This window comes from Arvicola amphibius, chromosome 8 (assembly GCF_903992535.2).
Source record: "Arvicola amphibius chromosome 8, mArvAmp1.2, whole genome shotgun sequence".
NCBI lineage: Eukaryota > Metazoa > Chordata > Mammalia > Rodentia > Cricetidae > Arvicola > Arvicola amphibius.
The window spans coordinates 17,225,383-17,249,948 of record NC_052054.1 but is presented as its reverse complement, the minus strand read 5'-3'; the positions used below and the strand labels follow the sequence as shown (position 1 = coordinate 17,249,948).

Below are 24,566 nucleotides of genomic sequence, written 5' to 3'. Positions count from 1 at the left end.
GGTAAAGCTTCTGAGATTTCGATTTTACTATCTGTTATGCATTCTTTGTGACTCAACCTTCAAGGGTATAAAATGTCAAAGTTGAGATTAAATTTCCACTAACCGAAATGCAATTTGTTAAAGGAATTTGTACAATGGCTGAAACAACATAAAGGTTCTCACTCGGCCACTAGAGAACTATTAAAGTTCTAGCCAGAATATTTGAAAATTCAACTAGTAAAAGATTAAATTAAAAGCTTAAAGTGAAGTTATATTAATGAGCAATTTTGGGTACAAAGTAACTATTTTAACACAAAATCTACTTGCTGCTCAATCTTTTTTTCCTTGCAAAAATCAATGGACAATATCACTGAAGATTAGTTCACCTAGTGCAATGAGCAGAAGATTCTCAGCCTGCACAAGGCCTTCAGTTCAATGCCAGTGTGAAAGGAAAACATGTTAAGAGTTCACCTAAACCCTACAGAAGCCAGGTCGATACGGGAAACATGGCCGTTTTAGCTATATAAGCAGTAGTAACACAGATCCAAGCCCGTCCTGTATCTAGTCACGGTAGTTCACTATGCTTTGATTAGAAGTCACAGTTAATTAAAAACCACCTGGTGAGGCTGTGCGCAGTGGTGTACACCCTTAATCCTAGCACTCAAAAGGCAGCGACAGGCCTGGGCTACATCGTGAGCTCCAGTTCAGCCAAGGCTACAAAGTGAGACTCTCTCAAAAACAAACAAACATCACCTGAAGTCGCTGGGAATGGAGCTCAGTTGGTAGAGAGCTTGCCTAGCACACATGAAGGTTCAGTCCTCAGTGCCATACAAAATAGGCATGGTGGTACACATTTATAATCTGGAGGTTGCGGCAGAAGGATCGGAAATTCAGTCATACTCAGCTACACAGTGAGTTCAAGGCCAGGCTGGGGTACAAATGATCCTTGTTTCCATAAACTAAAAAAAAGGGGGGGAGGACGCTGAAGACATGGTTAAGCAGTTAAGAGCAGGCTGTTCTTCCAGAGGACCCTGGTTCAACTCCCAGCACCCACACAGCAACCCACAACTGTCTGTACCTCCACTTCCACGGGATCCAACATCCTCACACAAACACATATGCTGGCAAAACACCAATGCACATAAAATTATTTTAAAAAAATAATCAGTCGGGCAGTGGTGGTGCATGCCTTTAATCCTAGCACTCGGAAGGCAGAGGCAGAAGCAGGCAGAACTCTGTGAGTTCAAGGCCAGCCTGGTCTACATAGCTAGTTCCAGGACAACTAGGGTTGTTGCACAGAGAAACCCTGTTTCAAAAAACAAAAACGACAAAAAAAATTATAATAATAATAAAAGAAAAAAATCACCTGGTGAAAACCACAGCTTCTCAAAAGGGAATTCTTGTATATTATCTTTGGGAATGTGAATTATTTTAGCCACTATGGAAAACAGTAGAGATATTTGAGTTGGGAAAAACGCTGAGGATAGTACTGTTATGATCCAGCAATCTAACAGGTATAAATTGGTATGCTGAAGGGCTGGATGTGGTCCTAGCTCACTGCCACGTTAGTTACAACAGGTCAGACATAGAATAAATCTATTGGCTAACAATATAACATATAGAGAAAATATGTCATAAATACACAACAGGCCAATACTGTTTATCCTTTAGGAAGGAAACTGTCACTTATAACAGCATGGATGAACTGGGAAGACATTAATACTGAGTGATATAAGCCAGGCACATAAAGATAAATTCTATGTGACCTCATTTTTATGGGAGGAAAGTCTATAAAAGTAGAATTCAAGAATGAAATGATTGGCAGATGAATGTGGCTTGAATAAAAATGGCATCCATAGGCCCATAAGAAGTGACATTCTCAGGCAGTGTGGCCTTGGTGGAGGAGTATGTCACTGGGGGCGGGCTTTAAGGTCTCAGATGAAGTGTGGCACTCTCCCTTCCTGCTGCCTGCTGATACAGATGTAGAACTCTCGGTTCCTTCTCCAACACGACTCCCTCCATGCCGCCATGCTTCCCATCATGGCAATAATGGACTAAACCTCAACTGTTAGCAAGCCCCAATTAAATGCCTTCCTTTATAAGAGTTGCTGTGGTCATGTTGTCTCTTCACAGCAACAGAACACTGAGACAAGGGATAAAGGAGATTTGGGTATGTTTTTTACTAGATGAAAGGAAGAAATGTCTGAGAAGTACTGCAGAGAGTGCAAACTGCAGCTAATAATAATGGAATAGATTTCAAAATCCCCGAGAGCAGGCTTTGGCCAGAAGAAAAACAAAAGTGAGCTGATGTTTGTAAATAAATTTACTCATCCCAGATATGAACATATAAAACACATTACACCTCCATAAGTGCATAGAATTACTGTCAGATGTGTAGGGAAAATAAAACAGCTTCTCAAAATTTGCAATAAAGGATATTTTACCCTGACACGCTTGGTGTATAAGTTTTTACCATTCCAATATTCCAGAGCTATTAAATCAAGTCTCAGCTGTCAGTAGGTGAATTCTCAGTTTCCAGCTCATCTCTTGCTCATTCTTCCAGACCACACCTTAGAATCATTTGTGCAAGCAACACTTACAGCTGTCTATCCAGGATGCACAATTTGTGCATGTATGTGGAGGAGAGGTCAGTCAGGTTGTCTTCCTCAATCACTCTCCATCACAGTTTTTGAGACAAGGTTTCTCACTAGCCCTGGAGCTTCACCTGCTCCTGCCTCTCCAGCGCTGGGACAGAAGCATGCACTGTCAGCCTGGTTATGTGGTCCTGAGGATCTGACCTCAGTCCTATGCTTGTGAAGCAAGCACAGGGCAATCTGAGCCATCTTCCTAGCCAGGAAGCTAACTTCTTACATAACTAAGCCTCTTCTATTGGTGGTCAAGGCTATGTACAGCAATAAAGCAACAAAGGCCCATCAACAGATCAACTGCCCCATATCTATTACAACTATGTAACAATAAAAATGAATCAACTCTTAAGAAAAGTCACAGAAGTAAACATATATTGTGTCATTTTATAAAATTCCAAACCATACGAAATTAACAGCAAGGTAAACACAACTCAGAATGATAAAATCTGGAGGAAGAAAGGACATGAAACTTCCATAGCAAACGACACTCTTACACTGCGGCCGGGTATACAATTTACTAAGTTTTATGTATTATATACAACTTTATGGACTTCTGTGGTATGAATTGCTTCATTTTAAAAAGGCTGAAAATATGAAAGAAGTTAAATATGAACACTAACATGTATGCACAACAATAAAATTTGTATAAAAAGTATACACAGAAAATGCCCACTCTCTTCCAGTGCCCCACACCATCGGTGTTAACCTGAAGCAGGTAGAGTTGGCTGTGCCAGCAGGAACTCAGCGTCAGTGAGAGCTCCAGGCAGGAGCAGACCCGCCAGCATTCACTTCCTCTTCTTCCCCTCTCATCTGTACTTAGATCTGTCTTTGTCTTTGGATTTCTTTGGACTTCTGCTTCGGTCTCTCTTTCTACTCCTTTCCCTTTCATAAGGATCTGTCTGGTACTTGGGTTTGTGGCTGTTACTATAGTGACCATCCCTTTCTCGAGATCGGCTCCGACTGCGGTTCTGACGTCGGTCTCTCTTTTCACTTTTCTGCTTCTCCCAACAACTTTCTTCATCTTCATAATGGCCAAAGCCCATTTCCCTGTAGATATCCTGTCAAAGAAATGCAGTTTTAAAGTTGGTCAGTAAAATGATCATCTATGAGCACTATCAATTCATGAAGCCAAGAAGCCATTAGCAAGTCATTGCAACAGTTCAAATCCATTTTTTAAAATTCACTTTATTTTTATTTTCTGTGCTTAGGTGTTTTGTCTGTCTGTATGTCTGTGTACGAGTGTTGGATCTCCTGGAACTAGAGTTACAGTCACTGCCATCGGTAAGTACCATGTGGTACTGGAAATTGAACCAGCATTCTCTGGAAGAGCAGCCAATGCTCTTCACTGCTGAGTCATCTCTCCAGCTTTCAAATTCATTTTCATTTTTTTCTTAGGCAGGTTCATGCTATGTGGCCCAAGCTGGTGCTGAACTCACACTTCTTTAGTCTCAGCTTCTCTCAGCCACTGCCCTCACGGCTTCAGTGTGTACTACTCCAAATACTAGAATCTCAAAACTATATAAACACAAATAACTCAGAAAAGTTAACCATTCTTTAGAGCAATCCAATTGGTTTATTACATCTATTTCAGTTGAGCTGAAGGATCAGATCTAAACACAAGGAACTGACGCAGCCAAGCTAACTCTGAACAGGCCTTGATTTAATGGTATCAGAGGCACAAACACAGGCTTCACACATGCCAGGTAAATGTTCCACGGTGTCTCAGTCTGGAGCAACACCCAGTGCTCTCATCACACACAATCTCACTCCCCACTTCCCCAAAATGTGGTCCCATCACTAAGCTGCAGTGACACTACTGAAGTTCCCTAACAATTCCAGCAGGAAGAGAATTTAGCTAAGCCAGGCAAGCTAAAATTAAGGGAAAATAGACACTACAAATGTTGGTGTGGACAACACCAAAGCCCCCAAGAGGCTGGCCTTGAACTCACTCTGTAATCCAGGTAAGCCTTGGACGCCTGATCTCCTTGTCTCAACCTCCTAAGTAGCTGGGATTACGGACCTATGTTACCACACTTGCCTCATTTTTTCTTAATTACTGAGTACACATTCTATTAGTCCCCTACGGCTGGCTAATTTTAAAGTGTTCTCTAATGTCATCTCTTTATGTATTCAAATACATTTTACATGTTCAATCTAGGCTGGTACATGATGTGTTAAAACTCTTACTGAAGGGGGCTGGAAAAATGGCTTAGTGGTTAAGAGAACTTACTTGTCTTGCAGAGGACCTGAGTTCATTTCTCAGTACCCACAAGACAGCTCACAACTGTCTGTAACTCTAACTGGACAACCATGGCAAAACATCAATGCACATAATAATAAATAAACTAAAAAACAAAAAAAAAAATATTTGTTAAAAAAAAAAAACCTCTTACTTAATATGTCAGACATGATGGCACACACCTTTAACCCCAGCCCTGTGAGGAGGCAGAGACACGTGGATCTCTATATGAGTTTGAGGCCAGCCTAGTATACATGGTGAGCTCCAGGCCAGTCAAAACTACATAGTGAGGGGGTTGGAGAGATGACTCAGTGGTTAAGAGCATTGCCTGCTCTTCCAAAGATCCTGAGTTCAATTCCCAGCAACCACATGGTGGCTCAGAACCATCTGTAAAGAGGTCTGGTGCCCTCTTCTGGCCTGCAGACATGCACACAGACAGAATATTATATACATAATAAATAAATAAATATTTTAAAAAACTACATAGTGAGATCTCCTGTCTTTACAAAAAGATTAAAAGTGAATTAAGAAACAATATATTGGGCTGGAGAGATGACTTCAGAGGTTGGAAGCACTGGCTGCTCTTCCAGAGGTCCTGAGTTCAATTCCCAGCAACCATATGGTGGCTCACTCCCATCTGTAATTCAATCTGGTTCCCTCTTCTGGCATGTAAACAGAACACTGTGTAAATAATAAATAAATTTAAAAAAAAAAAAGAAAAGAAAGAAATGACTAAGAAACCAATTTGGGGCTGGAGAGACAGCTTAGCAGTTAAGAGCACCTATTTAAAAAAAATAATCTATTGTGGTAAAGATAGCAAAAATGGGTCTGTCTGGGCTGGAGGTACAAGGAGATATATTAAAGTGCTTATTGAGCAAGTCATAGCCCTGAGTTCAGTCTCCAGTTCACATCCCCAAAAGATGAATATTTGGAGAACTGAGAACCACTTTGACTACCCAACAGGCAAGCTGCAGCTAAATACTACTCAATTTCCTGCAACCCAGTAAAACCCAAACAACACAAAGCCACTTATGGAATTAAGGTATAAGGTGAAAATTAAGTAGATGAGTTTCTGGACTGAACAACAAGGCTGCCATTCAACAAGCAACAGTTTGAATTGAAACAAGTGAGAGCACCCTTAGGAAACTGGACTCTGTCAGCAAACAACAGCACACAGCAACATCTCCTACACCTACAACCTAACCTGTACTGAAGTTCCTGTTAGTAATTATGTCTTCCAGACTACAATAGAAAATACCAATGTTGAGCTTTCTTACAAAGAAATTAATATAGCTATATTGTCAAATCAAAATATAAAACCCCCAAAACTTACTTTAATGTACTTAATGGGGAAAAGGTTAGAAAATGATAATTGAGAATCTAATCCTTTTATAGTTACAAGCACATTTAATTATTTCTAAACTTAAAGGGCATGCGTGGGTGTCAGAGCACAGCTCCCAGCAGGTGGTCCTTCCCTTCCACATGCCAGGCTGGAGTAGCATGGCCCCACACTGGTCCTCGAGCTTCTGGGAGACTTTCCTGTTTCTGTTCTCCATGTCAACACAGGAGTGCAGGGAGGATAAATGTGTGGCACCAGAGCAAGCAATTTTTTTTCTCCTTCTTTCTTTTTAAAGGGAGTTCCAGGAACTGAACTCAGGTCATTAGATTTGCATGGCAAATGCTTTTTACTTGTTGAGCCATCTCCTCAGCCCTTAAAACTCTTTTAAAACTGCTAACGGCATTTCTTCCTTTTTACCGCACGCCAAAAGAAAAAGATTGCCACTGCCAAGTTTTAAGTAAACAGAAAGTTGACTAGGGAGATAACTCAGTCATAAAGCGCCTGCATACAAGTGCCTGAGTTCAGATCCACATCTCCCATGTGAAAACTTAGACAAGATGACATGTAACCCTAGCACTGTTGGAATAGTGAACAACAGATCCCTAGAGTTTCCTGGTCAGAGAGCTTAGTCAATCACTGAGCTCTGAGCTGAGGTAGAGATGTTGTCTCAAAGAAAATAATATGAAGAACAGAGGAAGACACTTAACTTGAACCTCTGGCCTACACACACACACACACTCACACGCACCACAGATATATACCTGCACACAAATATAAGCACAAAAACATACACACAAAATTTAAAATAGCTCCCCTGCCCAAAAGTAGGATAAAAAGATTCCTAAAACAGAGAAGATGACCTTAAAAATAATCAGTCTTCTCATTTCTTTAAAACTCTGATTATCTCAAATGTTTATCTTGGGCCTGGATTCACTGAAGATATCTAAGTACAGGTTGAACACCTGTAGCTAAAAGCGATATGGGCTTCAAAGGTTTTCACAGAAACATGTTAACCACTCATAGGAATGTACACAGTGATTATTTTAGAAGACTGGGGTGATCTAGACTAAGCAGAAGCTCAGAGAAAGGGGCTACGCTATGGAGATGACTGAGGGGGAATGGCCGTAAGTCCAGCACTGTGTGGAATGGCAGACACAAAAGGATTGCTGGAATTTCTTGGCTACCAGTCTAGCTGCAGGTCTGGTAAGAGGTCCTGACATACAGCGATAAAGCAGGAAACCTTGATGTGGGATTCCCCTCTGTATGCTGTGATTACCACTAGTAAATAAAGGAACTGCTTTGGGCCTATAGCAGAGCTATAAGGAAACAGAGCTAGCGGGGAAAACTATACAGAATTCTGGGAGAAAGGAGGAGGAGTTAAAAGCAGTGATTTAATTAATATGGTTTCTGTGTTGTATTTCAGTTCTGAGCGACCAGGACAAACAAGCGACCTCCTTACTACAAAACCTGACATCCTCCTTTAGTCTCCAGAGCACATACCCTACATATACATGCATACATGTACTAACATGCACACACACAAACAGTAACTTTTAAGGGGGAGTAGATTCTCTGATTAGATGGCACGGATACTGGACTATGGGCTAATTTTACTAGAATAACAACAGAATCAAGGAAAGAAGACTGAGAATATGTTCCTGGTAAAAAGAACAGCAGTAGACTACTTAGGAATGTAAATCTGATCTAAACTATTGCTCCACTGCTTACTATAACTACAGGTCAGTAACAAGCTTCTTCCTTTACAATTTCTTCATTGTGAAATGGGGATAAAAGAGCTTACCTCACATTTTAAGAGCAAAAAAATGAGTTTATGATGGACAGTGGTTGCACGTGCCTTTAATCCCAGCACTCGGGAGGCAGAGACAGGTGGATCTCTATGAGTTCAAGGTCAGCCTGGTCTACAGAGTGAGTTCTAGGACAGGCTCCAAAGCTACAGAGAAACCCTGTCTTGGGGGGGGGAGGGGAGAGAGAGAGAGAGAGAGAGAGAATGACTTTATTGCTTTTATCTTTATTTATGCATGTGAAGAACATTTGAAAGAATGGACGGATATAGTTTAAAATCTACAGCAGGAACCGAGTGGTGGTGCATGCCTTTAATCCTAGCAGTTGGGAGGTAATGGCAGGCGGATCTCTGAATTCAAGGACAGTCTGGTCTACAAAGTGAGTTTCAGGGCAGCTGTCTATACATAGAAACCCTGTCTTGAAAAACCAAAAATAAAATCTGTAACAGGACATGAGTGATGACAAAATTTAAAAAGCTAACAGGCTATAAAAAGGAGAGAGATTATGCTTCTGCTAGATGACACTAAGGGGTAGGAATGTATGCTGTTTAGGAGTATTTATCAAATATATATTTACTAAAATATTTTTAGCTCTAGAGAGATAATGAAGACCTGTATTCCAATTTCCAGCACTCACACAAAAGCCAGGTGTGAAATACAACTCTGTAACTCTAGCGTTGGGGTTGAGGAAACAGCAGGATTTTGGGAGCCCTTCCAGCCAGCCAGTCTAGGCAAATGGCAATACCAACTTCAGTGAGAGACTGCCTCCACAAATAAGGTAGAAAGCTTACACAGCCAAGTGTTAAGCATCCATGCTAACACCCTTCTACACACAGAAAACACTATCAAATGATGACCAGCAATAAACACATATTCATTATAAGACAAAAAGGGGATGGCATGGGGTTCACGTCACACTTTGTATGTGTCCTAGGTTCTGTAATTTTTCCTTAAAAAAAAAAAAAACAAAAAAAAACAACTCAGAGCCTCACTATGTAGTTCCGTGTGGCTTCAAACTCTCCCTGAGCTTTCCCCTGCCTCAGTCTCCCAAGCACACTACGGTAGATGTGCACCACAATAACATCCAGTTAAATTTTATTTTTGAATCTTACTGTTTTAAAAACTACTAACCATTTCATTTCAGCTCTTGGGAGGAAGAAGCAAAGACTGGTGAATTTGAAGCCAGTCTGGTCTACATAATGAGTTCTAGGCAAGCTACGGCTACACAGTGAAATCCTGTCTCAAAACAAAGCAAGCCACAAAACAAAAACTATAAACCAAATATAAATGTGTGTGTGTGTGTATGTGTGTGTGTGTGTGTGTGTGTGTGTAGTGCAATCCATTAACATGAAATAGAAAATGAGACAAACTACCTGAAACAGGAACCAAGCTATGACCTAGCCAGGGAGAACTATTGTAAGTGACTGTAAAGCAGCACCTTGACAGTACTAGTGGAAGAAATGAGATTAGCCAGATATAGGAAACGTTTGCACACACCTGCCCACGCTTATTGTAACAATCTGTCTGTGAAGGATTATCTCCTTTCTCAAAGAAGGAAACTGTGACTCAAAGTTAACTTATCACACCAAGGGCAAGCAGTGTAGAAATGTCACTCTTAGCTCTCCTAACTGCAAGAACTTGGCTCTGCTTATCCTAGCCCATCTCTCCACCTGTGTCTCTCGCTTTACATTTTCATGCTCCTGTGTTCCCTGCCTCCACACTTTGGTCTACTAAAATCTCTCTCAATCACCAGGATTATCTAAAACGACTAACATGAGGTAAAATAAAAGCACAGAGCTAGGATGGAATGGCTTTTTTTTTTTCATTTAACAAAGAACAAAAATAGACTAGAAATGATTTCTTTTCATTACCACTGTTTTAGGAAATGGGGTGATGTTTAATGATTGCTATTTTTATTTTACAACTATAACATAGATAGGACATAAACTTCAAGGGCTAGCCAAGGATGAGAGCTCTCACACCTGTCATCCTGCCAATTGGAAGGCAAAGGCAGCAGGATCAGGAATTCAAGGACAGCTCCTGCTAGACATCAAGTTCAAGGCCAACCTAGATTACAGGAGACCCTGTCAATAAACAACCAACCAAAGGAATCTTCAAACCTACTAGCAGTGCTGCACATAAATACATGCTGGTCATCAACATTTATTGTAGCAGCATTCACAATAACCAAGTTATGGGCACAACTAGGTGTCTAACAACAGAGGAATTGATGAGGAAAATGTGAATACCCACAATAAAAACTTTTTTCAGCCATAAAGTATGATGTCCTAGGTAGTAAATGGATGCAACCAGAAAATCATATTCAGCAGATTAAGTCAGTCTCAGAAAGATAAATTGTGTAAGTTTTCTCTCATTTGAGGCTTTACATTTTATACAGTCATATATACATATGTATATATAATATATGAAATTGTCTAGGCATTAGACAAGGGGACTAATGGGAAAGGAGTGGAGGGAATATTCACAATAGAAAATATGTACATGTGGGGGCTGGAAAGATGGCTCAGCAGTTAAGAGCACTGGCTGCTCTTCCAGAGGTCCTGAGTTCAATTCCCAGCAAACACATGGTAGCTCACAGCCATCTATAATGAGATCTGGTGCCCTCTTCTGGCCTGCAAGGATACATGCAGATAGAACAGTATATATGTAATGGTCTGTCCTGTCATTTTAAGAGACAAGATCTGCCGACTCCCTCCCTGTCCAGCAGGGGGCTCTTCTTTTCACTTACAGTCCCAAGCTCCTTCCTTTCTGTCTCTCTCCCGAGGGGGCAGCTGCTGCAGTGGCTCACACCCCTCCCCCGCCTCCTTCTCCCACCCCCGTTTCTTTCCTCATCCCACTCCCCCCCTTCTCTTCCATAACCCACTAAATAAATATCCAATCTCACTCTGCAGGGGGTGCCTATCCAGATGTCTCTCACCCACCCAGGGCTGCGGTTCCTTGTGGGACTGGCTGCCCCACCGAGGTCTCTCATCCTGCCTAAGACCCATTGGCCCTCATGGCCCGCAGGACACTAGGGGGCTCCCTGCTTGGGATCTGGCTGCCTTCGTGACCCTCGGTGGTCTCGGGAAGAAGAGTAATATGAAGATTAAGGAACTGGAGAGATTGTGCCTCAGATAAGAGTGCTGACTATACAAGTATAAGGAACCATGTTCAAATCCCTAGAACTACACAAAAAAGCTGGACAAGATCACAAGCCTGACATCACAGTGCTATGGAGAACAGAGAAAGGAGGACTGCTGGGGCTCGCAGGCTGCCAGGTTTAGTAAGACCCTGTCTCAAGGGAGTAAGATGGGCAGTGATAAAACAGGACACAAAGTGCCCCTCTGGCTTCCCTGCATGCATACCCCATGGACATACACTACACACAAACAGACATAGACATACACATAACTTAAAGTTTTCAGAGTGCTAAGGGGTTGATAGATGGCTCAACATTGAAGAACATATACTGCTCTTTCCAGAGGACCCATGTTTGGCTCCCATCACACACATAACATTGGCTCCTAACTGCCTGTAACTCCAGCTCCAGGGAATCCTATTCTCTCTTCTGACCTCCAATGGCAAGATCATGTATTTAACAGGCATGCATAAATTAAGTAATAACAACAAACCTTTTAAAAAGCGTTGACAAATTAAGTTTGGAATTGAGAAACAATTTTTCAGCATAGCTATATTTTTTTTATGAAAATAAGTATCCGTAGGTAAGGAGATCACTCTTGGTTAAAATGTAGAAATATATAATAAATTATTCTGAAAACAATATTTATATCCTGTGGGATACATTTTTTTAAAATTAAAGCGCATTATCCTGTGTGCCCATTCTATAGCTCAGAGAAGGAACAGTTCAAATTACACCACCAAGATGTACTGTACAAAAGGACAAAAATATCGATTTCTTCATATTTAAGCCTGAATGTTAGAAATACCTGATTAGGATTTTTGATCGGCATATATTCTTCATCTTCCTTTTCTTCAGAGCAGTGACGGGTTTTCTTTTTGTGTTTTTTACTGGTATGTGAGTGACTTGACTTTGAGTCTTCTGCCTGCTCATCTAGTATAAGATCATATTTTGCACTTACATTTAATTAAGGACAAACAGGATAAATATTGGAAGTAAAATATAAGAAATATGGTAAACAAGGGAGGCCATAAAACTAAATGTAACTTAAAACAAATAACACCTGAAAGCACAGAATACATTTAGAAAACAAGTAATACAGTCTTTATTAAGATCAAGAGAAATGGAAGGAATCCTAGCATCAGACAGCTAATAACCACCAGGCAAAAATTATAAGTAGAATAAAAGTGTATTTGTCAATAATGAAAAAACTTAATTTAGAAAATGAGGCATGACATCAACTAGAAAAACTGAAGGTATTATGAACCCCAAAGCCAGAGGCACTCTATAGATAGAAGGTGCATTGCACAACTCTTCTCAAGTCAGTCAGGAATTTAGCAATAAACAGTGACGATGAGGAAATTCTTTTAAGAATTTATAGCAATTAAAACTAAGTTACACGAACACATGAGCCATTTTAATTATCAGAAAATGGGAATAATATTTAATAATACATAATAAAATATATTTTAGTGTCATAGTATGATATAATATAAAAGGAGTTACTAATATTTCTTTTAAGGCTAGGAAGGCCTATATGAAAATTAAAAGTGAAAAAGAGCTTAAGTCAAATACTGTATGGTTGATCCCAGGAGACAAAGCAGGCAGATTTCTGTGAGTCTGCATATGTAGCAAATTCCAGACCAACCAGAGCTATACAGCGAGACCCTGTCTCAAAACAAACAAGCAAACAAAACGGCATAGACAGGAGGGATGGCTCAGCAGTTAAGAGTACTAGCTGCTCTTCCAGAGGACCTATGTTCTGTTCCCAGCACCCATGTCAACTGGATTACAACTGCCTGTAACTCCGGCTCCAGAGATCTGACACCCTTTTCTGGCTCTTCAGGTACCCACATTCACACATGCACATACCTATCCATAGACACACACACAAAAAAAACCCCATAATTTTTAAAAACAACTTTTTAAAAAACTTCATAAACATTACTACTTGTAATCCCAGCTACTCAAAAAGATGAAGTAAAAAAAAATTAGTCTGAGATGAGCCTGGGCTTTTACAAAGTAAGACCCTGCCTAGGAAAAGAGTGGGTACCTTACATACACAATACAGTGATTTTAATTTCATCAATCTTTATGAAAGATAAAGGCTTGAAAAGAAAAAAACGAAAAGTGTCATTTGTGTATGTGACAGAAGTGAGCAAATCTTTTCTAAATTTATATAAAATGTTACTTAAATTTTAATTGGACCCAGGAGTGTAGCTCCGTGGTAGCATGCTTGGTAACATGCAGAAAGCTCTGGGTTTGATCCTAGCACAATATAATAACAATAGTAGTAGCAGCAGCAGTAGCAGTAATGTCTTAAATCAAAATATGCAATTTCTCTAATGCAATAAAAAGCCTTAGAATAAAAGAAAGCATAAATTGGGCATGGTGGTACATGCCTTTAATCTCAGCACTTGGGAGGCAGAGGCAGGCGAGTTCAAGGCCAGCCTGGTCTATATAGTGAGCTCTAAGACAGCTACATAGTGAGACCCTGTCTCAAAAAATAAACTAGGAGAAGCAATAAACCTCATGTAATAATAATCTCCATTTCTACAATGCGCTCTGAAGGCTGAGCTCTGAACTGTGAGGAACATGAGGAAGCCTAACACACAAGTGCTATTTTAGTTGTATCGGAGACTAGAGTCAACAAAGACATGTCCTTTAAGGACCAGAATCTAATGTCTGTTTTCTTTTTCTTTCTTTTTTTTTTTTTTTTTTTTGGTCTTCATAGTGGCACTGCTTAGGTTTCCCCTATGCATATCCCAAATACACATAAGATCAAAAAGTTAATGATATCCCTTCTAACTTTCCACAAGATGGTCAGAGATGGACCATCAGTCCCATTATTACTTTATTACCTACAATTTCTTTCCTCTTTTATACTCTGCCTGATTATTTCTAGTGTTCTTCAAACTAAAGGTCATAATTCAACAATGAGCTATAGAATTTATGGTTCATAACTAGCAATTTTAGAATCACAATAATAAAGAAATAAAGAACAGCACTTCCAAAATACTGTTAGTTAGGATGCAGCTCATATGTGCAAGGTCCTGGGTTGAATCCAGCACTGTCAAAAAAACAAAAAACAAAAAAAAACCCACAAAACTTAATAAGATTTTGTTTCACTTGTACATGGGGACTGGGTGTGCATAAAAAAAGAGTACATATGCTTGCACTAGGGAAGATATAAACTTTGTATTTTTAAGATAAGGTTCTTACTAAGTCACAAGCCTAATCATGCCCCATCTTGAGTAACTGGACTTCACGCATGCACTCCACCCTCTAAGCTTTCTAGATGATGGGTAAAGGAAGTAGTATGAAGGGTTGCAGTAAGCCCAATAAGTAGAGTGGATGGCTAACACTCATTAAAACATTTGGGGCTACAAACTTTAAATAATACATTGACTTCCTTATAATCAGAACAAACTCTGTGGTAAACATCTCTGCTTTATGCTCGGCAGCTACACTTCCTTTATGGTCCTATACACTCCCCTTCTTAGTGATTAGACTAAACTTACCATCACAGATGTGAGAATAACATCTGCACATATTCATCTATGCCTTTTATGATCCTGAGCTTCAATCACATGCCTTCTAATATCCTTTCTTCAGGATCAACCTCAGCTCGTTGGTCTGGCTGCCTGTGAAGCTTCTTAGGTTGATGCTGTCTGCCCCCTTCAGACTCTAACACATCACAATGCTTTGTGCACTGCAGACAGCAACACATTTTAAAGCGTGAATATCTAAAGGCCAACCTGATACTCATCGCTCCTTGATGAATACTTGGAGAAGACATGCCTATGTAACACAGGAAAAGAGAACTTCTTTCCATCAACAGAAACGAGGAAACAAAGATGCCATTTACCAGACATGATTGCCAAAGAAATGACCTTTGCAAAGTGTGGAGTGATAGGTTTATAATGGGAAAATCTGTCAAACAAATAAAAATGACATAATACGAATAGTATGTTTCACTGCTTTTTACTTGTCTTAACTTAAAACTTGGAAGAATCTGAATTATATGGTTAAGTCAATAGATTTGTTGTTCTTAATCCTATAAATGTCAACTATTGCACTGAACAGGAAGAAGCCTTAAACAAATCTTTGTTGCTAAAATGACAGTGTATTATGCAGAAAAAAAGCAATCTAATTATGTGACAGAGAACCATAAGATTTTGTTATCTAGATAAGGATATTAAATATAAGAGAATGAATAACACAAAACATTAGCAAATACAAAAATAAAAAATTTACCTGAAGAACATACGTAGGAAAGTATTTAATATAAGAGTAGGAGGTAAACTATTTAGACCTAAGGTTTCTTTCAAACCTAACTTTCTCCATAATACAAAGTATAATAAAAGCAAAGTCTATGGGAGACACTGAAAAGCTGTAACCGCAAACTGTTCCTTCACAAATGACCCATACAGTGGATGGATGTGCATACGACTCTTGAAAAGGATACTCCTGTTTAGGCTTAACTTTTTCTTTCAAAACCAAATTGGATGGTTTATCCTGTTCCTTTTCATACTCCTTGAAATCACTCTTGGTATATTTCCCACCTATTTATTAAGAAGAAAAAGAATTAGTATCACATAATGAAACACCAGCGAGTTTATAACTCACAAAGGGCTACTGTATAAAAGGCACACATTGGGAAGCAGAAAAAGTGAAGGACAAAAGTACCAGAGCAAACCTGTCTCTGCTGTCAGTATAGTTGAAAGGGTATGTTCAACTTTCTTGGTAGCCAAATGCTGCCATCTACTGACATATATGAATATTACAACACCCAACTGAAATACTCCTGCTACATTGCCAATCAGAGCCACTAAGTCAGCAGCTAACACTAATCCTAAATAGACTTGTAATTTCCCCACATAATACTGTAATATGTAAAAAACACAAACAAGAGGCCATTCTGGCAAAGAGTACAGGGACAGACACCACGCTGCTTTCCGCCATCACTTTAATCAAGAGCAAGTCAAAACTCATTCTGGTCAGACTGGTGAGCCAAGATGGGACAGGTTTCTCCTTCAGCCACAAGAGAAGCTAACTCTTTGGCATTATGATCTAACTGTGAACTAAAAAGTTCTCTTTGTGGAGCAGAGAACATTATATGCCCTCTAAGCAGTGGACTGAAAATGAATTTGATTTTTAAACGGGAAGACAAAGGGTAAGGCACTGGTTGGGTATACTGAGGAAACATCAGCATGGCTTCTGGTGAGGTGAAGGCCATTGTGAAGAAACAATGGGAAGAAGGAAAGTTCTTGACAGAGACCAGATATTTATCTGGATTTTTATAGGCCTTAATTAAAAAAAAAAACAATTCATTTTCACAAAGCACTCAAAAGAACACAATCATGTATTTCAACAGTAGGGAAGGAATCACAGAAACATGGAGAGGATAGGACTTGAACCAAGTCATTTCTTCCTGCAGAGATCACAGATTCCAGTGGGCCTTCCAGCTGTCAATTCTATTAACTGATTTCTCCCTCTTCTAACCCCCACCACTGACCAACAAATAATCCTATTTATTTTTAAAATGCAGTAAAATCATGGAAAACAGATTATAAATGGTATAGAAAAAGTAATCTTGAGGCTGGCATGATGGCTCCATAATTAAGAGCACTGCTCTTGCAGAGGACCTGGATTCAACTCCTAGAACCCACATAATGGCTCATAACTATCTGAACTCCAGTTCCAGGGAATCCAATACTCTGGTCTTGGCTACACCAAGGCATACACATGGTACATACACACAGACACACACAGACACACACACACACCTGAAGCAGAATATCACTGACATACCTTTCCCTTTCCATTTAACCTTTGCAACAGACTGACTAAAATCCACATGTATTCTCCTGTCGTCTATAAGTACATTATCCATTTTGAAGAATGCTTTCTCACAGTCTTCTTCCTATTAGTGATTACAAAAAAAATCAAGCATGAATGTTTACAGGAAAGATTTCTGCAATTAGAACAAATACTGTAAATAAAAAGGCTGTTATTACTAAAATTAATCTTCAAATACCTTTTTATACCAGATATTAAATGAATTACATCTCAACCCTGGTAATAACATTTTGAGTCTCCATCTATTTATTGCCTCCATTATCTCAATGAGAAAACAGCAGAGTTTAATGAGATATAGTATACAAGTAGCCAAAGGTCAGAGCCATCATTTGAACTGAGGCGGTCTGACTGTAGTGGGCAGACATACACTTACCATCTGGGTGATGCAAAGTCTACAATTCCAGTTACAGTTACTCAAAACTCAAAAATACTATATCCCCAAAGTGAATGTTGTCTTCATAAACTTGGTTTTAAAAGTAATTTAGCAGGGATTGGAGAAAGTTCAGCATAGTAGGACCCTTGCTTAGCACATACAAAGAACTGGAGCTGGGGCAGGCGGGGGGTGGGGGAAGAGTCCTCTAGAACCAAACAAAAACCTCTGGTAAGCCAGTATGACATCAGCCAAGGCAACAACAAGAACTCATCCTCAAAAAATAAATAAGAAAAAACAGAATCTGGTATATTTAGACTATGACATACCTTTTCAAATTCAATAAAAGCATAACAGAGGGATTCTCCTGTTTTCCAATCTCGGATAACTTCACAACTGAAAAAAGAATTTTTTTTTGAAAAGTCACTTAAAAAAATAAAACAAAAAACATTTTCTCTAATTTTTCAGTCCAGAACAAAATACGTCAGTTATTAAACCCACAGATGGCAAAGTTTTCAGTAACAACTCTATTTAAACACACACACATACACAGCCCATCACTCTAATAACTGACTTATTTAAATTCTATTCCAAATACACAAACTAGGTTATAGTGGTGGAGATGGGGGCAGGCTTCCTTTTAACAAAAATAAACTGCTAAATTCTTTTTATCTTAAAATTATTTTGTTTATTTTCACATTTTTGAGGCAAGATCTTCTCGTGCAGCCCTGGTTGGCCTGGTACTCATTCTGAAGCCCAGGTAATCTCAAAATCACAGCAATCTTCCTGCCCCAACCTTCTATGTACTGAGATTAAAGGCATACACTATCATGTCTTGTAAAATCTTTAAATCATAAAGTCTTTTTTAGTTCAAACAAAAAAGACTTAAAGAATATGTTATACATATAACTGTTTATTAGTATGTTTATGCTTTTGAATGTGATACAAGGACCCACTATGTAGCCCTGGTTAGCCTGGAATTCTCTATGCAGACCAGGCTTTCCTTGCTATAGAGATCTCCCTGCTGCCATCTCCCACCTGCTTAGATTAATGGCATGAGCCACCATAGTTTAGGCTTATGTTTTCAGCTTTAAAGTAAACAGGGCTCAAATACTGTAAATACAGGTACCACACAAAACTAATTCACTAAACAGTATTAAGGGAAAAAGCCAAGAAAGAATTGAAAGAAGCTGGCTTATCTCTCCCCATGTATCATATGGACCATTTTAAAAACATTAAATGAAAGGACATCCTAACCGTAGGACATGTTGATCAGTTAGAAAATCTGACTAGCTTTGCAGATTTTCGCGTTAATAATATGGGAGAGGGGCCATGAGATGGTTCACAAAGCAAAGGTACTTGCTCTGGGGACTGATGGTGTCGCATGCCATTCATCTCAGCATTCGGGAGGAAGAGGCAAGCGGATCTCTAAGTTTGAGAACAGCCAGTCTACAGAGCAAGCTCCAGAACAGCCAGAGCTACACAAAGAAATCCTGTCTCAAAAAAAGAAAACAAAGGAGAATTATTTCCTGCAAGCTGTATATTCTCTAAAATGGTAGTACTAGTTTATTTTAAAATAATAATAATAATAATAACAATAATAACAACAACAATAATAATAATAATAATAAATAATGGCTGGAGAGCTGGCTCAAAGAGTAAGAGCACTTGCTGCTCTACCAGAGGACCTATGTTCCACTCCCAGCAACACACTAGGTGACTCACAACTATCGCTAACTCTAGTTCTGGGATCTGATGCCCTTTTCTACCCTCACCCATACACATGTGGCATATACTCACACATACTTTTTTTAAAAATAATAATATTTACAATAAAATACTTAATGAAATATAGGGAAAATTAACCAAAAGAAAAAAATTTTCACTGGGGTGGTCTAGTGGTAGTTTGTAAAGTGTTTGTCTTGAATGCATGGGGACCTGAGTATGCAGTGATGTGAATTTGTAATCCCTAGACCCCTAGGGCTCAGTGTAGACAGCCAGAAGAGCCTACTTGGTGAGCACCAGCCAGTAAGAAACACTGCCCCCCCCCCCTCTCTCTCTCTCTCTCACACACACACACACACACACACACACACACAAGCATGGGGACCTTGGGGGAGGGCTGAAGTGGGGAGAGGCAGGGAGGGGAGCAGAGAAAAATGTAGAGCTCAATAAAAATCAATTTAAAAAAATTTAGACAGGGCTGGAGAGATGGCTCAGCGGTTAAGAGCATTGCCTGCTCTTCCAAAGGTCCTGAGTTCAATTCCCGGCAACCACATGGTGGCTCACAACCATCTGTAATGATATATGATGCCCTCTTCTGGCTTGCAAGAAGACACACAGACAGAATATTGCATACATAATAAATAAATAAATAAATATTTTTTTAAAAAAGCAATCAAAAGAAAAAAATTTATAGACACTGCTTGGGGAAAACACCCAAAGTTGCCCTCTGGTCTCTACATACCTGCACATGCAAAATAAAAATAAAACCCACAATACATCACAATTTTATGCTTTTGAGGTATGGTAATGTTAACTTGTAATCCCAACACTCATTAGTGTGGAAGATAGATTCAAGGTCAGAGTAAGCTATGATAGTGAGACCGTGTCTTAAAAACCTCGTGCACTCACACCACACACACACACACACACACAGAAAGAGAGAGAGAGAGAGAGAGAGAGAGAGAGAGAGAGAGAGAGAGAGAGAGAGAGAGAGAGAGAGAGAGAGCAAGCACTGGACACAAAGTTTAACTGATAGAGTTTGTCAAGTATGCAAAAAGCCCTAGGCTCAATCAACAGAACACAGAAACTGAGTGTGGTAGCCACCTATAATCTTAGCACTCAGGAGGTAGAAGCAGGAGAATCAAATTCCAAGTCATCCTTAGCTACATGTTAAGTTTAAAAAACAAATCCATAAAACTTGGTAATAGGGACATAGGGTGCTAATAATTTTAGGAGTTAATTTAAATGAGATAAATATTTTAAATATTAAGGTTGTTGGGAGTATTATACAAGTAGATAAATTGCTCAACTCATATTTTACTGTGAAAATGTATTAAGAATTGAGAAATCACTCAAATATTTAATTTGTGCATGTATCTGAAAACATACTTTTCTTTTCTACTGTTGAAATACTCGCTTGTAAAAATCACCAATATGAAATTCACCAAAGGGACTGGGAACATGTCTCAGTGGTAGAGGTTGCTTAATAGGCATAGTACCCTAGGTTTGATCCTTAGCCCCACAAAAAAAATTAATTCACTCAAAATTGACAAACTTCTCAAAAATGTATAATTAGAAAACTTTCTTGAGTGTTGTGGCATGGGGCTTTAAGTCCTAGCACTCAGTAGGCAGAGACAGAAGAATCTCCATGAGTTCAAGCTCTGTGTGGTATATAGAGAAAATTGCTGGCCATCTAGGGCTACAAATAAGACCCTATTTCAAAACAAAAAATAAAACAAACACCAATCAATCAATTAATTAATACCTAGACATTTCCAAATCTTTTATTAACCCCAGGATTACCTTCTTATTGGCCCAAATCTTGAGAATATTATCTCCAGGTCCTCATCTGTGGTCACTGGATTCAATTTACACACAAACAAAACATTTTCTGGAGGTTTAATATCTGCATCAGGTAAGTCTCCCACCTAAAGTTACAAATAATCAAGCATACAAATTAATTCCTTTAGTTTCTCTTCTAAATATTTTGTCCAAGCCCACAACACTGATTTCCTCGAACCATCTAAATTTACATCATGAACTATAGGTTCAAGGTGAAAAGAAAATGTAAAAAAACATTTCAAGGGCTAAAAAGATGACATACGGAGTAAAGGTGTTTGCTACAAGCTCAGTGACCTGAGTTCAATTCCTAGGGCTCAGATATATCAGAATATGGCCCAACAATGGAGTGGTGGGAGGGTTCTGAGCATTTGTGAGAAAGCTCCAAGAAACCAAGACAAGAGCCTTGTGACCTCAGTTTCTTCAAAAACATGGAATTGTTCTTAAATTGTACTTTCATGCCTCTCCCAGGTGTAGGGGGCGGGAGTGAGTTTACTTCAGATTTTTCATTATAACTTGGCTATTGTTATTGTCTATATGTCTATATGGAAAAACATGAGGCAGTGGTGGTGAACACCTTTAATACCAGAACTTGGGGGGCAGAGGCAGGCTGATCTCTGTGAGTTTGAGACCAACCTGGTCTACAAAGCAAGTTCCAGGACAGCCAGGGCTATTACACAGAGAAATTCTATCTCAAAAAAAACAAAAAAAAAAAAAAAAACAAAAAAAGGGGGTGGGGGAGACTGGAGAGATGGCTCAGAAGTTAATAGCACTGACTGCTCTTCTAGAGATCCTGAGTCTAATTCCCAGGAACTTCATGGTGGCTCACAACCATCTATAATGAGATTGGATGCCCTCTTCTTGCTTGCAGACATACATGTAGGCAGAACATTGCATGTTTAATAAACAAACAGGTAAACAAATAAATAAATATAACAAATAAATCTTTTTTAAAAAGTGATCTTTGTGAGAGAAACAAGGACAATAGGACCTGGAAGTATATTTGCTCTTAGCTAGGTAGTTTTTATTTCATTTATTAATTTTGATTTTTTTAATTTTTTTTAAATACAAAGCTGCATTTCTTTTTTTTAGATTTATTTATTTATTTATTATGTATACAGCATTCCTTCAGTGTATGCTTGCATGCCAGAAGAGTGCACCAGATCTCATTACAGATGGCTGTGAGTCACCATGTGGTTGCTGGGAATTGAATTCAGGACCTCTGGAAGAGCAGTAAGTGCTCTTAACCTCTGAGCCATCTCTCCAGTCCTATTAATTAATTTTTAAATGCATTACTTTTATTTTGTGTGTGGATATACGTTAGGTGTACGTGTGAGGGTCTGAGTACTATGGACAGCAATTGGTTCTCTGCTTCCACTGAGGATCAACTTAGCTCATCAGGTGGCGGTGCTTTTACTCACTGAGCTAGCCCAGTGGTTTTTATTGTTATGCCTCGTAACTATGCTTTATACCGTTTTTGGAAAACAATATATCAAATACTTTAAAAAGAAAAATTGGGGATAATTTGGGACTTTTGAAGCCAGGATAGATCTCGATGCCTATCCTAGCTATTACCCTTTTGATTTCACTGCATTTGCCTTTAAAATGGAAATTGTGCCTGGTGTTGTGGCACAGGCCTGTAATCTAGGTTCTCAGAAGGTGGGGCTAGGAGGAACACAAGTTTATGTTCATGCTGAGTTCCAGTAAGAGTCTGTCAAATAAATTTTAAAAGTAAATATATGAATGGAAATTGTGGTATTGCCTGAAGAATTAGCAGTAATGATTTGTAAGTATCAAGTTAGGTAAAAAAAATATTAGCTATTAATATTGTTAATACCAGGAAAAATATAGTATCAGACTTTTTTAACTGAAAAAATATTAGTACATTTTGTTTTTTGTGTGTATGTGTATAAGTACATGCATGTTGTGTTTTTCTACCATATGTGTTTACTATAAAGGTAGTGACTGGGAGAGGAGCTATTAAATGAGGTCTCATGCACAGCCAGCTTTATTCACAGCATCAGGCAATTTGTGCTCTGAGTGTTTTTATTTTTCCTTTTTTTTTTTTGAGACAGGGTTTCTCTGTGTAACAACCCTGGCTGTCCTGGAACTTGCTTTGTAGACCAGGCTGGTCTGAAACTCCCAGAGATTCACCTGCCTCTGCCGCCCTCCCCCAAGGATTGGGATTAAAGGCGTGCGCCCCCACCTGACAAGATCACATATTTTTTCCCCTTTTTTGGCTATTGCTTCTCATAGTCTAATATGTTTACAACATATATCATTAATAAATATATTATTTAGTTTTATTATTCAATTCTTTAAAAATGTGATTATGTGAAATCTAGTCTTCTGTGATTTATAATACCTAGTTCTTTTCATACTGCTTTTCAATATGGAACCACAATTTCTACATATTTTTTCCCTTAAAGTCTCAACCTTATGCCTTTTCCTTTATGCAGACTAAAGTTAAGATGAAAGTCAGCTGTTGCACCAGTGTGTCAGAGTACACCGTATGCACTTCCTACTAAAGACCACAAAGGGCAGCAGTGAGATAGAACCATGATGATGCAATTTATTTCCTACAAGCATTTTGTGGGCAACAATATTCTACTATATGTATTTGAAAACTCTGAGATCATCATGTAAAGAATCGTCTACTGAATAAACACACCAAAAATAAAATCTTTGAATTCAGAAACAGAAGAAGCTACAAAGCCATAAATCTGTTCAACAATTTTGAAGCCTGTCAAAGGCAACAACAGCCTATTAACTATGCCCAATGACAAGGATCACAGCCAGGCAGCCAGGCATGGTAGCACACTCTGGGCTGGCGTCCAGGCTACTTGGTAGGCTGGTGAGCCTAGGGAGACTAGCCTGGGCAGTACAGTAAGACCCTGTCTCAAAAAAAAAAAAAGAAAGAAAGAAAGGAGAGAGAGAGAGAGAGAGAGAGAGAGAGAGAGAGAGAGAGAGAGAGAGAGAGAGAGAAAGGAGATAATCATGCAAAAGAGAAAAAAGTTAATAAAAATCTATAAATGACAAAAGAACAAATAAGTTTGTAGGGGGTAGGGACAAAACTTGCAAGAGACTGGGGAGATGTCTCAGTGGTTAGAAGCATGCACTAAAAGCTCCTAATTTCTTTCAGAGAACCTAATTTTGGTTCCCAGAGGCTCACAACCACCTGTAACTCCAGTTCCATGAGGACCTGAAACATCGGCCTCCATGGGTACCTGCACTCACACATGCACACATGCAAACATACATATAATTAACTGGGCTGAGATAACTAGACAAAGAAATGTTTCATTATAGGGAATTAAACGATTAATCAGTTCAAAAACTATTCTCCAATTTACATAAAATGCAGTAATAAGCAATGTTTAAAAACTATATGAAAACTAACTAAAATCCTTAGTTAGATAACTATCTCCTACTTTTAATTGCTGTTTTTACATTAATTTGTGTATGTGATGTGTGTTTGTGAACATGAGCAGGTACATACCATGGTGCACATACAGAGGTCAGAGGACAGCTTCTTACATCAACCGGCTTGTCATCACCTCCACTCACCACCTCACCTAACCTTTCCCAGTTTGTAAAAAAGCCCTCAGTAATTAATGGAAAAAC

General features: G+C 39.0%; 1 protein-coding gene and 1 pseudogene across 3 annotated transcripts in view; one reads left to right on the top strand and one right to left on the bottom strand.

Annotated features, from left to right (window-relative positions):
- Positions 1-2,284: 2,284 nt before the first annotated feature.
- The window catches only part of Ppil4 (peptidylprolyl isomerase like 4), a 34,046-nt gene continuing 11,764 nt past the window's right edge, over positions 2,285-24,566 (bottom strand). For all 3 annotated transcript variants that reach the window (XM_038339953.1, XM_038339954.1, XM_038339955.1), the window contains 6 exons: positions 20,907-21,031; positions 17,708-17,774; positions 16,961-17,072; positions 15,615-15,711; positions 11,955-12,102; positions 2,285-3,685 (listed from right to left, as the gene is read on the bottom strand). In XM_038339953.1, the coding sequence (XP_038195881.1) occupies positions 3,434-3,685; positions 11,955-12,102; positions 15,615-15,711; positions 16,961-17,072; positions 17,708-17,774; positions 20,907-21,031 (801 nt within the window). In that variant the 3' untranslated portion in view covers positions 2,285-3,433. The remainder of the gene's footprint in view (positions 3,686-11,954; positions 12,103-15,614; positions 15,712-16,960; positions 17,073-17,707; positions 17,775-20,906; positions 21,032-24,566) is intronic.
- Positions 15,877-16,276, top strand: LOC119820644 (annotated as a pseudogene).